This window comes from Neltuma alba, unplaced genomic scaffold (assembly GCF_004799145.2).
Source record: "Neltuma alba isolate B1F8T4 unplaced genomic scaffold, ASM479914v2 tig00006653_pilon, whole genome shotgun sequence".
Classification (NCBI taxonomy): Eukaryota; Viridiplantae; Streptophyta; class Magnoliopsida; order Fabales; family Fabaceae; genus Neltuma; species Neltuma alba.
The window spans coordinates 242,831-258,462 of record NW_021634531.1 but is presented as its reverse complement, the minus strand read 5'-3'; the positions used below and the strand labels follow the sequence as shown (position 1 = coordinate 258,462).

Below are 15,632 nucleotides of genomic sequence, written 5' to 3'. Positions count from 1 at the left end.
GGTGAGTAGTGAATGATGAAACAAGTATTGAAGGGACTGGTGGATACCTCTTTCGAATATCTTTACATCTTTAGATTTCAATATAAGAGACAACTACCTATTATTTCCTGCAATAAATGACTTGTTTTGGGTTTTGCCCTCACTGATTTAGCATTATTAATGCACAATTCCTTTACAAAATAATTAATATGAATGTTTTGGCAAAAAAGTTTATTATTTTTAACTATATTTTAATTATTTGGTTTCTATAGTTAGGTCCAAGTAGAGCATAGACAAAGCTTTCCCTTCACAGAATTCATTAGACCCACTGACACTATCAATACACAAAACACAATTGAACATATACATGGTGCCTGTGATCTATCAATCAATATAATCTGGAAACTATCATGCCCACAAACAATTTATAGAAGCGAAAATATATTAAATTTATTATTACTTTTGTTCCGCAATCAACATACCAGCATAAAAATTAGTCGTTAAATTAGTATTTCACACCAGTAATGCTAATAGCATATACCATCTTCCATTGCGGTTTCTTTTCCCCTGGGTATGTAGGCTTCAGAAATTCAACAACATCGACTGGTCTCAATTCAAGCGAACACTTATTTGAAACACAAGCTATTTTTTATGTCTAGTCATTGGATCACTGAGTGAAGTTGTGAATGGCAATTGGCAGATGAGGGGTGAGAGTTAGTTAACTGTTATGACTCTCACATCAAGAGGTTCTTCTTTTAATAGGGTAATTTTTTTTAACTTTGTTCTTCTTTTTGGTCTATGCTCATCACAACAAGGCAGAGACTAATTCCCTAATTAAGATTCACATATTCTTACACTGCAATAACATTCCACCTCTATGTTGTGTTCTGCTTCCCAGAAAGGCCTCTGCGTCCCATACAAGTAAAGGGACAGTAACGAAAAACTAATTACGTTTTGATGAAATAGGAAAGCAGGATGGTTGCCCCAAAAAATAGTGTCCTTTTCTTTGATTCGTATTTCGTATCAGTGCCATATAGTCACCTTTTTTCATCAGAAGCAAACTAAGTTACTTTTTGTTACCCAAATAATGAATAGTAAAATTCATATGTACTGCTTCTCCTAAATGTTTAAAATTAATATCCTAGTGTTTTATTGTTTGCCGTTAAGTCTCTCCTTGTTAAAGTTGCCATAAAATTTAACGGCCTATGCCGTTCCTCCTCCTCTCCCCCCCTAATTAATTAAAAAAAATTCACTTCTAAAACCCCCCTTGAGCCATTTTGTCGTTTTCTATCCAAAAGTTCCTTTGTCTTCGCGGTCGCCTCCTTCGCTACAATGTCCGGCCGGATTCTCGTCCTTATGCTTCCGTGCTAGGTGCAGTGGAACCCCCCCCCCCTTTTTTTTGTGTGTGTTTTGATTGAGTGGTGAAGGCTTTTGCGTAATATACTACTTTGTCTTCAGTGCAAGAACTAACTAAAAGCTTGAATTTAGTCCTCAATACAATATTACCTTCGATCCTTAATATAAGACCTTATTTGATTTTTATTTTGATCCTAAATATAATATTCCAATCTATTTTGTCCCTCATATTTATTCATTTCTTTCAAAATAATCCTTGTAGTAGTTGTACATATTAAGTGTTTAATCAAACGGTAGTTCTAGTTAATAAATATGATTAGTAAAGATACTTTAGGGAAGATAATATTTAATTATTACAAATAACTAACTCAACAAACTTTCTTAATCTACTTAAATTGGTCAGCTAGCTTTTATATTAAGGACCGGAAGTAAAATAATATTATAATTTATTTTGTCTCTCAAATTTATAATTTATTTACTAAAGGTATTTCTATTAATTAGATATATTAAAGAAATTTTCTTCCATACATAATCATGAATAAAAAAACGTTTATAAATAACTAATTTAACTATTTTTTTTATCTATGCAAATTAATCAAAGCAAGTGGCTGTTATATTAATTAAGGATCAGAGGCAATATCGATGTAGTTACTGATTACTTGCAACGAGCAACCTTCAAAGGCTACCGTGTCCAATAATTAATGACAGAGTTACCTCCAATTCTGATGACAGGAGCTCATCAACGCGGCTCCATTGCCATACCCTGAGAGCATCCTTAGTTACGGTTGTCAACGAAGTCAAGGGACACGTGTCTTCGACCTTATCAGAAACTCTGACTGGTAAGGCATTTCTGTCTCTAGCAAGTAAATTGAATTTGAGAGTGATGAAATGGCCAGATTTTCCCCCCCTACTATTTATCCAGTGAAAGGAAGAAACTCACGTGTGTATCATATTTACAGAGAGAGGTCAAATTTACAACTCCATACTTACAAAAAACAAAAAAATTAAGAAAAATGATTAATTGGTGTCATTGAGTTAGAAGATTTCAACGATGAAGTGACAAGATATAGTTTTTTAAGTCCAGACAAAATAATCAGGATATGCAAAATTTCTTGTCACTTGCTAAGCGCCTTTTAATTGGCCGGGGTTAATAGCTAGAAGTGTAGAACATGGGATATGGGTGCCAATAATTCATCATGAAAAGAAAGGGGTGTGTCCGAAGGTATTCACAGATAACTGTATTTAAGAGTTATTTTTATCTTGTAAATATTTGTGAAAGAGATGCATGAGTATCTGAAATTTCCTTTTGACTTAATATCACACTGAAAGCATTAAAAAAATAATAATAAGAAGCAAGTGTCACATTTATTCTTAAAAAAAAATTAACATTGACCATTAAGATTTTCATTACTCTTTATTTTAGCACTTTTGAGATGATATTGAGGGAAAAAAACTGTTTGATATTTTTACTCGCGAATACCTTCGTAATAAAAATAATCCTTAAGTCAATTTTTTTCTAACTTTTATTTTTAACAGATATCATAAATTAAAAAAAAAAACATGTATACTTTTTCATATTCTCATTAGAGGCTTATTTAAGAAGACTTGGCCCACTTACCATGCATTATAACTAATTTTCCAATCAAACATCAACATTTTTTTGGCCACCACAGATATCAATATTTGAGCGTTTGTTTACTTCGTGATTTTTATTGGTTGGGGTTTTTCATTTTATCATTTATACTTAAACACAATGTGTTTCAATATACTCGTATTTGCCTTGAATAAAATATAACTAATTAAAATTTAATCGAGGATTAGTTGTACTGAATATAAGTAAATGGAATATTGTATCTTTTATTTAAAATACAAGATAAATTCTCCTCAAGTTTTTTATCAAAAATATTTTTATTTTGGAAAACTGTGGTAAAAGTTATTTAAATAGAATTGTTCTAGAGTAAATGGACGGATTGATTAATTAATTGAACAAGATCAAATATTGCGCGCGGTTGAAGAGCGTGCAAACAAAATGCATCGAGCGGATTCAACAGAACACAACAACGTCGGCGTCTGCTTCCGCGAATGTTAGAGGTTGCACTCGACAAGAGCCGGAGAGCGTGACACGCGCGGTACTAACGCGTGGATCTTTAGTTTCCTGGAAAAGGCCAACATCTATTCTTTCCCGGTTGGGGTGGGCTAAGTGACCTTCATCGCGCTATCTCTTTTGTGACCTCTCCCTTTGTTTTCTGAAAATAATTTCGTTTGCTGATCTTCCCCGTCTTCTTCCCTCATCCTCTTTTCCCTCAAATTCACCAGCTTTTCGCCCCTCTTCACGATTTCGCTTTCGATCATTCTAGGGTTAGGGTTTCAATTCCTTTTCTTCGATCTTCGGCAATCCCCGTTTTCTGTTTTCTACTTAGCTTATTTAATTTATTTAATTGGTGTGTGACCCGAGAAGCCTCCCGTCTTTGGGAAGGAGCACCATGGGAGGTGACAGTGCCGTTGACGATGCCACCGCCACCCAGTGCAAGGGCGGTGATGGAGTGAATATCAACGTTCGATGCTCCAATGGTTCAAAATTCTCGGTTCAGATTAGCCTCGAATCCACCGTCGGATTGTTCAAGGAACTTGTCGCTCGGAATTGCGATATCCCCGCCGATCAACAGCGGCTGATTTACAAGGGTCGGATCTTAAAGGACGATCAAATTCTGCAAAGCTACGGTATATGCGATCTTGCTAGTACTTGCATTTCTGGCTTCCCCCATAGAATTAAAATCGATTCGCTTTTTGTTCGGTTGAGTTGTCGTCTATGAGGATCGCTTTGCGTTCATTGTTGTTGTGAAATTATAGTCGTTTGATTAAGAAATCTGATTGTCTTCGTGGTATTAGTTAGTTCCCCTTTTTAACGGCAGAACAACGAGGCTAATGCCCAAGAGAAAAATACTTGGTTTCAATTTGTATTTGAAGAAATACAAGAAGATAATTGATTCCTATGGTTAAACATGGATATGAAATATATTTATGAATTAAATGGTTGAATGATATTTGGGTAAGCATAGAGCCTTTGTTTAACTTGATATCGTTTGGTACTTTGTTGACATATAATTGTTCCAGTAGTTTACTGCTGGCATTCTTCAAGCAATGGCTTATATAAATTGTATGATTTCATGGCGATATTCATGCTGCTGGTGATAGATTATAAGATCGTTATGCGATTGGATTGTCAAAGAAATTGACCAATTTCAAAATAGAGTTTGTGATATTGATGCATAGATATTAGATGGCAAAGCTTGCAAGAGAAATAATGCTTTTTGTTCTTCTAAGGGCTTGTTCTTTTACTTGGGAAAGATTGCAGTACATGGCTACCATAATTTGCTGGAAGCGGATGGTGCCTAATAAGTCGTGCATAATTACATATGGCTAAGTTTTTTTTTTTTTGTTTTTAATTCCTAAATAAAGATTGGATATATGTAGGCGCAGGATAAGCTTTAATAGGCTTTTTTGTGCTGGCTGATCGAAACTTCATGCTTATCCCTCTAGTTAAGTGCATGATTGAGATTTCACGTAGTCATGCTGGCTTACCCCAGTCGAGATGCTAGATTCGGTTCTTTCTTAGTGTAATCATAGAATGATATGACCATATTCTATTTTTTATGAAACGGTAATCACCTGGCCTTAAATGGGATTTAGCACATTGTTCTTTTCTATTATTATAGTTAGATTGATTTTTTTTTCTAATACATATAACTAATTTCTTGTACAATATTGAAATTCATTCATGTTACATTTTTATTTGTGGTCCAAATTTGTTCACATTATAAATTCGATCTTGACCTCATTCACATTAAAATTCTTCAGTTCTTGAGAAGGCATTCATGGATGAGCTAATATAACTTGATTTTCAATTCATATTTGTCAGGTTTAGAGGCAGATCACACTGTTCATTTGGTTCGTGGCTTTGCCCCTGCTGCTGCAGCCAATTCAGCTGGTGGGACCAACACCAGTGCTACAAATACCACAACAAATAATGCAAGAGGTGCTGCTAATGAAGGTGCGGGTGGGGGTCTTGGAGGCTCTGGTTTTGGGGATTCACTGTTTCCTGGACTAGGCATCAATGGGCTTGGGGGAAGTGGCGTCAATGGCTTGTTTGGAGCTGGCCTTCTGGATCCTGAACAAATGCAGCAATCATTTATTTCTAATCCCAATATGATGAGAGAAATGATGAACACACCTGCTATACAGAATCTACTGAATAATCCTGAAATAATGCGGAGTTTTATTATGAGCAATCCACAATTACGAGAGCTTATGGACCGAAATCCTGAACTGGCACACATACTCAATGATCCAGCCACTCTCCGTCAAACACTTGAAGCTACAAGAAACCCTGAGATCATGCGTGAAATGATGAGAAATACAGACAGAGCAATGAGCAATATTGAATCTTCTCCTGAGGGATTCAACATGCTGAGACGCATGTATGAAAATGTTCAAGAGCCATTCTTAGATGCCACAACAATGGCTGGTAATACTGGAAATGACAACTCTAACCCATTTGCTGCGCTTTTGGGCACTCAAGGTGGACAAGCCAGGGACCGATCCACTAATCCTTCAACTACCGGTGCTGAAGCTGCAGCTGGCTCTCCCTCCCCTAATACTAACCCACTTCCTAATCCTTGGACCTCTACTGGATGTAAGCTATTGCTATCTTTTCCTTTCCATCTAGCTCAGAGAGGCACTTTTCCCTTCTTTTTTTTTATTTTATTTATAATTTCTCCATTATACAGCTGGTAGATTCCTTTTTTTTTTTTTTTTGGGTGTTTTGGTTGCTTGTGGCAACTCTAATGCTGATTTATGTTAACTATTCCAGCTGGAGGTGCTCAAAATAACACTGGAGGGACAACTGGTGGGGAAACTAGGCAGCAGGCTCCCGCTGGTTTAGGAGGATTGGGGTTGCAGGATTATCAAGGTCTGCTAGGTGCTATGCCTGATCCCGCCTCATTGACCCAGTTAATGCAAAATCCAGCTATTTCACAAATGATGCAAAGTATCCTTTCCAACCCACAGGCTATGAACCAGGTATTTGCGTGAACCTTACCTACCTAATACAGGATAATTTATACATGTACGAAACTGACTTTATCATTTAATTTACCATTAGATTCTTGGTGTCAATCCTGACCAACGTGGCTTACCAGATCTAAATTCTCATCTTAGAGAAGTGATGCAAAATCCTGAGTTCCTTCGCTTGTTGTCTTCACCTGAGACAATGCAGGTAGACAGATTTTAGTTCTGCATCCATTGATAAGGTTCTCTGAATATTCTTTCCAAGGCTTCAATGCCCAAACTTGCTCAGTTTGATTAAGCTGTAATCTATGCATGTGTATACTGTGTGGTAAATTATAGGAGATTTTTTTTAATATCAAATTAATACTCCTCGCATCCGAACTTGTTGGTTGGAGGCAGCATAGGCCAAATTGTTGGTAGACCTTCTAGCCAAATGACGTTGTCATTTTGTGCTCTCTACCATGTTTTTTTTTACTTAGTAAAAGATTTGATTGTTTTACATGTAATGGGGTATGATAAAGAGGTGGCATTGCTTGCCTTAGTAAGTTGGTTCTTCGTTTCCTTATTCTTTTTTAATTAACTTTCTGACTCTCCGTTTATCTACTTTCACTTGCAGCAACTCTTGTCTTTTCAGCAAGCTCTTCTTTCACAGCTTGGTCGGTCACCGTCAACACAGTAAGTAACGGAACAAACTTCCCTTGCCATTCTCACATGGCATCTGGTTATAGCTTATAAGGATTGTGAGAGGAAACAAGATCTTCCGCCAAATTTCTTCTTAAACGTATTATCACTGGAACATTTCAATTTCTAAATCCTATTATCGGTTGCTGTAGTTATTTGTTCAGGCCTAGCATCCAATGCATATATTGTAGCTTCCTTGGCCTAAGCGCGTCTTCTGATTTTCCATAAGCAGTAGATTGAGCATTCGTTTTGATTACTTCAGCAGTTTATTATTATAGCTTGCTTCGTCTGCTATCGTGATTATTGGTTATCATTCCTGAAATGGAGGTTTTTGGATTTTTATCCACAAACAATCCATAGTAGTGGTTATTTTTATTTGTCAGCTGTCTTTTAAAATAATGTAAATAATAACTGAATGCTGATTCGTATGTGTGAGTGTGAAACCCCAAATGTTCGGATGGTTCAGCTCGATGTGATGAGTCTAGTGATGGTTTTCATAATGGTCGGCATGATCTGTTATTCTTCAGTATTATGTCCTGGCTGAAATTTTGTACTTACCATTTTAGCTTTTGCTGTGGGTCTGAATTAATATTGATCTGGTATGCTCTTGCAGGGAATCAGGTCAGACTGGCGGAGGCACTGGTATGCAATAATTTGTATCCTGTTTGGTTCTGCATAGAATGCAATGGTTTGTCTGTTTGGATTTGGAATATCTTGGAGCTATAGCTTTGCTTTGGCGGTCCAAATTGCCCTACCATTACCCATTTAACATCAATTTGGTTTATACCTTTTTGAGTAAATTCGTCAGTCTCTGCTAGATTACTTGCATTTTAATTTATTTCTTCTAACATAAAGCTTCTTTGCTTAATACCTAAAGGATTACATGCCTCTCAATTTTACTTGCATAGTTAAAGATTCTCAATCTAATTTTTTGAACATACCCCCTAATCAAAAATCAAAATGGTCTCTCCAGAAAGATATTGCGGCTCTCTTAACACTGAAATTTTAGTCTTGTTTTTGTGTTGAAGGCACCTGAATAAGGTCATATCATTAGTTAATACTTAATAGTCACTTGAGATCCTATTTGGCCTAATGAAGTCACTATTTTGATTGGGGATTAATGTTTAGGCGTCTAAATTGAGAGGAGAGTTATCTTTCATGGACTAAAACAGTAATCTACTTTATCAAGTCAGTTGAGGATTTAAGAGCAGGATGTAGTCTCCTGTTTCTAATAATGAGAATCAGGCATTTCTTTAGTGCTGTCATAGACAAGCACTTGGAATTTGATGGGGATAATTTGTAAAACAACTTTCTGTAAATGTCGTCAAGGTGTAACGTGGGACACTATTGTCTCACTTTGTTTGGCATGAAGACTGTAACATAGAGCTGAGACACTTGGTATATTACGAAAGTTAATGAAGCTAAAAGTGGTGTGATGTAAAGTCCCTGCTGTTTTTGAACAGTACGAGATATCATCCAAAAAGACAGTATCCTGCGCCTTTTAGTATATTGGGCTGATACGAGACATCTTAAATATATAGGAATTTTTGATTCTATGTAACATCCGAGATATCAAGTCGATAGTGTATCACACGTCACCTAAACGGCATGCATTAAATGTTTCTCCACCCATCAAAGAGTAAGGGTGGGTGGCCTTGCTGTATGATGCAATCTTCATTCAATTGCTAGTATAAAGCGCAGACTGGTGGAGATCGGCCTAATTAGTATAGAATGTTTTTAATGGCAGGAACGATGAATAACTCGGGGTTGGAGATGTTGATGAACATGTTTGGTGGACTGGGCGCTGGTAGCCTTGCTGTTCCAAACAGATCAAATGGTTAGCATTGTTGTCCTGTACTTTCTGAATGTTTTTTAGTACTGCTCTCCCACTTACATTGTTATCTTCTCAGAGCCACCGGAGCAAATGTATGCCACCCAGTTGTCACAGCTTCAAGAGATGGGCTTCTTTGATACGCAAGAGAACATTCGAGCGCTCATCGCCACTCAAGGGAATGTTCATGCAGCAGTTGAACGGCTTCTGGGCAACTCTGGCCAGTAGTAGATGACAACCCCTCTTGCAAAGGTCCATCACGGGGATGGCTGAGATTTGGTCTCTTTTGAACTCAGTTGGGTATAAATAAAATCTGAAATCCCTTTTTTAAAAGATTATGATTGCCATAGCTGAGATGTTGGTGTAGGAGGTTGTACTATTGGACTGTGATTTCTCCCTTTCCTTCATTTGGAATTTCGATAGCCCTATTTTTCTTCATCTCCATACTTAAAAAAGTATTACATTGTGTTATATCATTTGTTTGTCAAATTTGTCAAATTTATATTTAACGTATACAACCGCAGTGTATGGAAACGTTTACCCTTTCATTATTCCTATGCAAGCAAATGGTCATGATAATTTTCGAACCTCGTGTTTCGCCCTTCCTTTGACAAGGGTTAAAACTTAATTTTAAAAATTATTATTTTTAGGAGGATGCTTTTACTAGCGCAATCGTTTATTATAATCAAAATGCCCAAGGATGTGTTAACTTAAATTCTTGTTTTATGCAATTTTTTTAATCATTTGACAAATGTTAAACCTTGATACATTAATAGGGAAATAAGATAAATAAATGGAGGGCCTTGCTGTGCTCTGTGCTGTGTGCTGATATATTTCTTTCAGCGAGAAGCTGTGTACGGATATTTGAAGGGTGCTTTCTACAATGAAAGTTAATTGGGATGATGATTTTATACGAGATTTTAAGGCAGCAATAATTAAACACAAGCAATTCATCACACTAAGGGAAAATGAGAGGAGAGGAGGGGGAGGAGAATTTTAATAAGCTCAATTTAAAAAAAATTAAAAAGTGACACAATCAATTTTTATTATTATTTATATTACTTTTTTTAATTAAAATTTTCAAACCTCACTTCTCTAATTATTTAAATAGAACTATTTAAAATTTTCCTTTTCTTTTATTTCTCTTATACCAAACAATACCTTACCAAACAGTACCTTACGCCGTGCTTAGCATGACAGTATGACACCATGGAAGGGAAAGGAAAGTTGTTTTCCTGACTCCTTTTAGTTCAATTTCTTTTTTTAAAAAAAATTAGTGTGCAAATTTTTATAGTTTGACGTGATTTTTAATTAGGTTTTCATATTTTTTATTATACCATTAATTCTTATTAGTTACACTAACTTTTAATTAGCTCTCTGCAATTTTTTTTTCCCTTTTAGCCAAATTTTTATAGTTTTACCTGATTTTTGATTGAGTCTTACAATTTTAGGTGACAAATACATATGCACATAGTCAATACGCGATTTAATCACCTCAATCTCAATTACATAACCGGGCAGATTAATTCCATCAGTACTTACCAAAAAGCTACGTACAACACATTCGCCTTATGTGCTTTTTCCAAATAAATTTTAATGACCATGTAACCCCAAGCTAGACCCCTCATTTTAGCTACCGAATGAGCCATTTCCCTTGGGACGATGCTATTGTCTTGCATATTCTTTCCAGGGACAAAAACACTTCGGTAAGGCCAAGCTAATTTGTTCATTAAGGGTTTCAACCACTACGCTGGCACCATGGCAAGCTCTTTGTAAGCAATGATTATTCACTAACAGTGGACGTGTGCAGGGTTTTTTTTTTCCTCCAGAAATAATAATATTCAAAGTTTAAATGGCTGAATGTTCGTTTGAGGGGCAAAAAAAGCTTTCGCTCTATCATGTTCACTGAAATTGGTCTCTGCACAAATTTGTTGAGATATATATATATATATATATATATCCTGGTTATTCATGTCGACCATATAATGAAAGATTGAAGCCTATCACGCTCTTCGGATTGCTGAAAATTTAAAATTACTTATAACCTAAGGAAAATAAACATAAAAGAGAAATGAGAGTAAGAACCATGTACCGTGGCTGGGGTTGGAAAATGGCAAGTGTGGAGAAGTAAATAGTGGGTGGGAAGGGAAGAGGGGAAAAAATATTTTGGCGAAAAGAAAAATAGGGAATTTAATAAATGTAAAGAAAAGGGTTTGAATTGAGGCGGTTGGATTCGGAAGTGGCGGTTCAATTCACCCACGGGGGGTGATGAACCAATTAACATTCAAGCTCTCCCCTTAAAAGAGACCAAAGTAATTAGGAAACAAAATAAAATCCAAAAACAAGAACGGATCCCCCACATTACGAATGAATTAAACCAAATATTTGGAGACACTGTATATTATATTCTCACTCTTCCTATTCCAAACCATAAGCCACACCTCACTCCCTCACCTTTATCTATAAATTCTCCAACTCCAAGGCTCTCAATCATAGCTTCTTCAAACATCATCAACCATGCAGGGCCCTAGCAAACATTCCACCAACAGCTCTCCTTCCCCTTCCCCCTCCTCCAAACGCCCTGCCTCTCCCGCGTCTAACCCCCATCCCAATACTGATAATGCTGCCCAGAACTCCGCTCCTCCTGCTGCTCCCCCCGCCGGAAATAAAGGAAAAAGCTTGTCCAAGACAACCTTGAGGATCCGTAGGCAGGTTGTGAAACCGGCAAATGGGTCCCCTTCCCGTGCCGGCGCGGCTGCCTCACCCGATCAGGATTTGGACGTGCCGATTCGGGAGTTGATCGCTTTGGGTTCCGGCCAAGGTGGGTCGGAGGCGAAGGATGTGGATGAGCCGGTGAGGGCAGGCCGGTCGAAGAAGATTAAGCTCCATCTGAGGCTCAAGCCCGGGGAGGCCTCTAATTCACCCGGGAGTCCCATTTGTCTATTCTGTCTCCGGCGTTTCTCCACTCGGGCGAACTTGCTTGTCCATCTTGAAATGGAGCACCCTTCAACACAAGAACAAGATGACGACCAAACACCAGATCATGAACAAGGTATAATCAAACACGGTGCAGTACTAGCTGCTAGCTAGCTAGGATGATCCTACTTGCACGTGTTTTTGTTTGCTTCTTATACTATGCGCATATATACAGGTGCATATCCTGGGGGGGGGGGGGGAAGGTCAACAGTTTCTTGATCGATAGCCTCATCACATGCATGTATTATTTGATATTGATCTGAATTGCACTATGTATATACAATTGTTTCGCCTGCCTGCAATGAAATTAAGTTTTTTGAAGCAAATTTTGAAGAGATTTAATGTGTGTTGTTAGGTGAAGATAATGGTGGAGGAGACAGCGGTGCTGAGAAAAAGAGTGAGGAGAAGGAGGGTTCATCCGCTGCAAGCGAAGGGAATGATGGACAGGATCTGAACAAGCCAACAGAGGAAGTGCAGGTTTCTGCTGAGAAGAACGAAGAGAAGGGTACTTCCGGTGATGAGACAATTGGTGGCCCTCGTAAGAAGTTTCGATTTGACCTCAATGAGCTTCCTCTAGTGGATGAAGATAAGAACTAGCCCCACGTTTTACCTCTACCATCGATTTGTATGGTTCATGAAAGACTGTTCAAATAATATCCGACTATTTGGGTTCCATGGGAGTTGTCGCATATAATTATAATCCTGGGTTTGTTCCGAGCGAGCTAGCGTGTTGTTATCATATGTATGTCATGGCTGGTTTAATTTCCATTATATTGATCTTGGTTTTAAGTCGAGGTGGCAAAGTGATATAAGCTCAATTTTCTTAAATTACGCAGAGAGGAGAAGAGAGATCAATCAGTTATGCAGGTATGAGATGAGACAAAGTCTAGGTTGACAAAATACCTTAAACTATGAACTTTGGTTTCCTAGGCAAGAAACTGTGATCGCAATATTGTAGTTGTGGCTTGCAAGACTTGAGTTTCCAATTTTTAGTTCTCGGCTTTCTCATATACGATGATAAAGCACACGAAGAGCATTCATTGGACCTTTTTCTTTCATTTGAGCTTATTGAGACCATATATTTTCAAAGGCAAATATATGCCATAAATACAATATTTTATGCAACATACAATTGTGTGTAATAATTACGTACAAAGAGCGCAGTCTCATTCAATTGAAGTTTTTGAACAAATTATATTAGATACGATTTCTTATAGATTTCACCCGGAAGAATGAATGTCCCTTTATTCATGTCTTGGGAATAAGCATGACGGGTATAAGAGCTTTAAATATGTATACATGTATAGGTGAATTTTCTCTTTCTAATTTTAGCTCTCAAAATTATTAAAAGAAATGTTATTATAAAAAAATTCAGAAAACTCGAACTCCTATGATCTCTCTCCATTGTTTTATGTCCATGTCCATGCGAAGTTGAATAACGCGTGTTTTGATCAATGCCGTATTTCAAGTTATGGCACAGGATAATTAGGTCACCATTATTAGCGCTTAATCAATAATGGAACCACAATTATTGGTAAAGTGCATATGCATGCGGAATTGCAACTTTGCATATATGTGAACGTGTGTACGTAGTTGAAAATCCATAGTTTTAACACGAGACACTTGAGGCTTTTAGAATATATAACATTTTAAGTAGGATCTTATCTATATTGGTGAGAAAAATAATATCTTTCATATGCGCATGGGATATTCCTATTTCAATTAAAGATTATTGGTTCGGCAATTAAAAAAGATGAGTAGAGGATCGAACAAGCTAGTACATAGATAAATACACTTGTTTAATATTTTACGTAGGATCTATTCATACAGTAATGATATCAATCAAATTCACTCCTAAAAAGGAGTAAATAAAACATTCAATTGACGCTCCTATTCAGTCAAAGCAAATCGAGGCAAATTTTTATGAGAATATAATTAGGTATATAAATATAACTCTGCCATTCACGTACGTAATTATAGGAAGTGAAAATGTGAGGGCATCATCCTCAATCCCTCTCTTCTTAATTAGACTCCTCCAGGAATACATATGCATGAGAATCCCTATATTTATCGCAGGGTAATCCTAATAGACTAATTAAATAGTGGATTTGTCTACGATAATAGTGTTCCGTTCAACATTAAAGAGTTCGAGGTAACACTGGGTGATTTCCCCTTTTGGGAGAGAATAGAAGAAATGCACTTGCTTTTTTGAGAGGGAAATTAAACAAAAGCCGTAGAACTCGTATACATGCATGCACGTTCACATTCAGAATCTTCCCTTTTTTGTTTGATAGCTGTTTAATTATGTAAATCTTATACCTTAAATGCAACCAAATTAAATCAGGAGCCCGCAGAGTGGCCTCATCCATATTTCCAAGGCAGTATACTACACACACACACACACCCCAAACATGCACCGGTATATTATAAATACGTGTCACATGATAGAAAAAACCTAGACTTATGTTATACTGTACACATACTAATAAAAAAATGGTTCTTCTTATGGCACTTTTTGCAATATTATTTAGGTTCTACATTTTAAATACAATAACTATATATCATCGACTTGTGTGTGTGTGTGTTTTTAAATATATGATTATATGGGGATATCCGTGTGTAGAGGATTTCTATTTTTAATCGATTACATTTTAACAAGGGAAGGTGTGGTGTAATTTACTCCCCTGGTCCTAAATGTACGTATGAATATAAAACCAAGCATGTGAGGGCATGCCTCTCTCAAAGCTCAAATCTATCAACTCAACCATCGCCGGCGAAGGAGCATCAGATTGGGGAATATTTTGCAAGAAGAAAATACAGGTTATAAAACTACATGAGCTATATTATTATCAACTACATCAATCATGGCTTCTTTCTAAAAAGATAGAAACCAAGACAATGGTATACGTCCATCTCACTCATTTAGTCCCTCCAATCATTCGCAGCATCGCATTATATAGATTACCAAAGTTACGTGACCTTAGAACAGGAATATTTCCTTATTATATACTATTTCCGGTCCTTAATATAAGATCCTATTTGACTTTTATTTTGGTCCTAAATATAAGACCCTAATCCACTTTGTCTCTTATATTTACTCAATTTTTTTCAAGATAAGCCTTCTAATAATTATAGTTCTAGTTAATGCACTTGATTAGTAAGGATATTTTAGGAAAGACAACACCTATTTAAGACAAATAACTAACTTAACTTACTTTATTAATCTCCTCAAATTAGTCAACTGGCTCTTATAATTAGGACAAGAGGTAGTATATAGTTAGTTATCTAACACACATAAAGATGGACAAAACTATTCATCTATACAAATAAACTGTGCAAAACAAATCAGAATAAAGAAAAGCAATCAGAAATATATTTACGCCTTAACACTCGACCACAAAACCGCACCAACAAGCGTTGACTTTTTTCTTTCTTTTGTTTTCTGGGGTCATATTATGTGTCAACTTAAAGCAACTATAGACGTGGGCATTTGTTTCATACCATGATGTGACTTGTTATATATATATGTGTGTGTGTGTATTGATATTGATGGGTATTGTTGTATAGAAATTATGTTCAATATGCATATCATGTTAATTAAGCGTAGAAATTAACATGCATGAATAGAGATTGATATGAATGGTATCGTTCATATCCTCTAAATAATATAACTTCTTATAACTTTTATGTTCTACATAGAATCCATGCAATATTTGTAAGGACACTTTAACCTCAATTTCAT

General features: G+C 36.5%; 1 protein-coding gene across 2 annotated transcripts; it reads left to right on the top strand.

Moving 5' to 3' along the window:
* Positions 1–3,527: 3,527 nt before the first annotated feature.
* LOC114750798 (ubiquitin domain-containing protein DSK2a) lies at positions 3,528–9,476 on the top strand. 2 transcript variants are annotated; one of them, XM_028939401.1, is made up of 8 exons: positions 3,528–4,056; positions 5,255–6,028; positions 6,206–6,414; positions 6,497–6,610; positions 7,019–7,077; positions 7,697–7,704; positions 8,831–8,920; positions 8,994–9,476. In XM_028939401.1, exons 1-8 carry the CDS (start codon positions 3,819–3,821, stop codon positions 9,140–9,142), a joined length of 1,641 nt encoding a protein of 546 aa, XP_028795234.1. In that variant the 5' UTR covers positions 3,528–3,818; the 3' UTR covers positions 9,143–9,476. The 2 variants fall into 2 exon arrangements, with proteins under 2 accessions (XP_028795234.1, XP_028795233.1); XM_028939400.1 differs by having other exon boundaries at positions 3,529–4,056; positions 7,697–7,725.
* The last annotated feature ends 6,156 nt before the right edge of the window (positions 9,477–15,632 follow it).

Coding starts and splice junctions, on each gene's coding strand:
- LOC114750798 (XM_028939400.1), top strand. CDS start 3,819: ATGGGAGGTGACAGTGCCGTTGACGATGCCACCGCCACCCAGTGCAAG. Junction 4,057..5,254: donor TCAAATTCTGCAAAGCTACG/GTATATGCGATC, acceptor CATATTTGTCAG/GTTTAGAGGCAGATCACACT. Junction 7,726..8,830: donor TCAGACTGGCGGAGGCACTG/GTATGCAATAAT, acceptor TTTTAATGGCAG/GAACGATGAATAACTCGGGG.